At 48.7% G+C, this 1935-nt stretch overlaps 1 protein-coding gene across 1 annotated transcript; it reads left to right on the top strand.

Moving 5' to 3' along the window:
• The first annotated feature begins 446 nt into the window (after positions 1-446).
• On the top strand, positions 447-1782 carry LOC112516751. Its single transcript, XM_025123964.1, has 3 exons — positions 447-1282; positions 1372-1613; positions 1748-1782. Exons 1-3 carry the CDS (start codon positions 447-449, stop codon positions 1780-1782), a joined length of 1113 nt encoding a protein of 370 aa, XP_024979732.1.
• The last annotated feature ends 153 nt before the right edge of the window (positions 1783-1935 follow it).

Here is a 1935-nt window from a genome sequence, read left to right as displayed (position 1 = left end):
CCCCCACCCGTCTTCCCCATAAATACCCTTCTTCCCCATTCTTCCCTTCTTTACGCCTTCAAAACCTACAACAAGACTCCGACGAACTCGAAACCCATCCTTTCTCGCCTTCCCCCCAATTTTTCTAGCCCCCCCTCCTCATCCCGAAATCAATCCAAGGCTCCCTCTCCCAATTCTAATCGGTTTTCTGTTTTGTCTGACTCGTCTCTTCCTAGAGATCCTGGGTCCTCCTCTTCTCCCCCTCCCCCCTCCTCTGCTCCTCTTGTGTACGAGGATGTTCTCCTTGATCAGGATGACCTCCTTGATGAGGATGAGTTGATTGAGGTTGAGTCGGACGATGGTGACACCGCCCGATTCCTTACCGATGATATCCCCCCTCCCCAGGTTGATCCGATGACTTCTCAGGAGCCCGAGCTAATGGACTCCACCCACTCCCCCGTTTCCCAATGACGAGCTTTGCCTCGTGGAATACCCGGGGTCTCTGCAATCTCTCCCACCAGAGAGCTTTAAGAGATCTCATCCGTGATTCTAATCTTCATATTTGTGCTGCTCTTGAGTCGCGTGCTTCTGTGTCTTCTCTTCCTTCTATTTGTGAGCGTGTCTTCGGGTCTTGGACCTGGGCTTCTAATGGCTCCCTTTGCCTTAGAGGAACTCGTATCATTGTGGCATGGAACCCCATCCATGTTGACATGATGCTTTTAAATGCCACCGATCAGGTGATGCATTTTCAGGTTAAGATYCGTGATTCCTCTAAGATTCTTTTTCTTTCTGTTGTTTATGCGGATAATTACCATATCGCTCGTCGCCAGTTATGGGCTTCTCTCATGGGCCATAAGAATGTCGTTAAGGACGCCCCTTGGTTTATCATGGGAGATTTCAATGTTGCCCTTGACCTTAAAGACAGCTCTTCTGGCATCTCGGGCCCTAATCGTGGTATGGATGATTTTCGTCAATGTGTCCGACACCTTGAGGTGGAGGATGTCAATTACAAGGGTCTCTTCTTTACCTGGTCTAAAAACCCCAATGGTACGGGAGGTCTTCTTAAAAAGATTGACCGTGTCTTAGGGAATTCCCATTCCCTTGCTCATTTCCCTTCGGCTTCTGTCATCTTTCTTCCCTACCGGTCTTCGGACCATTGCCCTGCGGTCCTTACCCTTCCCTCCCGATCCCCTTGGAAGCCTAAGCCTTTCAAGTTCCCTAATTTTCTTACTCATAAAGAGGCTTCAAGTCTGTCATTGCCTCGAGCTGGAGCCCTGACCTGTCTGGTTATGAGATGTATAAGGTTTTCCTAAACCTTAAAAATCTCAAAGGCCCTATCCGTAAGCTCCTCAAAGATCAGGGCAACCTGTTCTCTAATGTCTCTAAAATCAGGCTTGAGCTCGACAGGGTCCAGATTGCCCTTGATAGGGACCCTGATAACGTGGACCTTCGTGAGGAGCACTGTGGGTATTTATCTGCCTATAATAGTGCCTGCCTTGATGAGGAAAGGTTCCTAAAGCAAAAAGCCAAAATCCAATGGCTCCGTGAGGGAGATAAAAACTCTTCTTTCTTCCATAAGTCTGCCAAGAGCCGTATCAGCCGGAATAATATTGATACCATCCAAAATGCTGACGGTATATAGGTCCCTAATGTGGAGGTTCCTGATCTCTTTGTCTCCCATTTCCAGAATTTCCTTGGAACCCCTCATCCTTCTCTCCCCATCCGTGATCCCGCTTTTCTTTTTTCTAATAAGCTTAATGCCGAGCAGGCTGCCTCGATGCTCGTGCCCATTTCCGACTCTGAGATAAAGCAGGCCCTCTTCCAGATTGGTGATGACAAGGCGCCCGGTCCTGACGGGTTCACTGCTAAATTTTTCAAGGCTGCCTGGGATATCGTTGGCAAAGAACTGTGCTCTGCCGTTCATGAGTTCTTCAAGTCTGGTAAGCTCCTTAAGTC

The sequence above is a fragment of the Cynara cardunculus genome (genome assembly GCF_001531365.2).
Source record: "Cynara cardunculus var. scolymus isolate 2C chromosome LG 8, CcrdV1, whole genome shotgun sequence".
Classification (NCBI taxonomy): Eukaryota; Viridiplantae; Streptophyta; class Magnoliopsida; order Asterales; family Asteraceae; genus Cynara; species Cynara cardunculus.
Note: the sequence above shows the minus strand (reverse complement) of the source record. Positions and strands in the feature narration are given on the sequence as shown.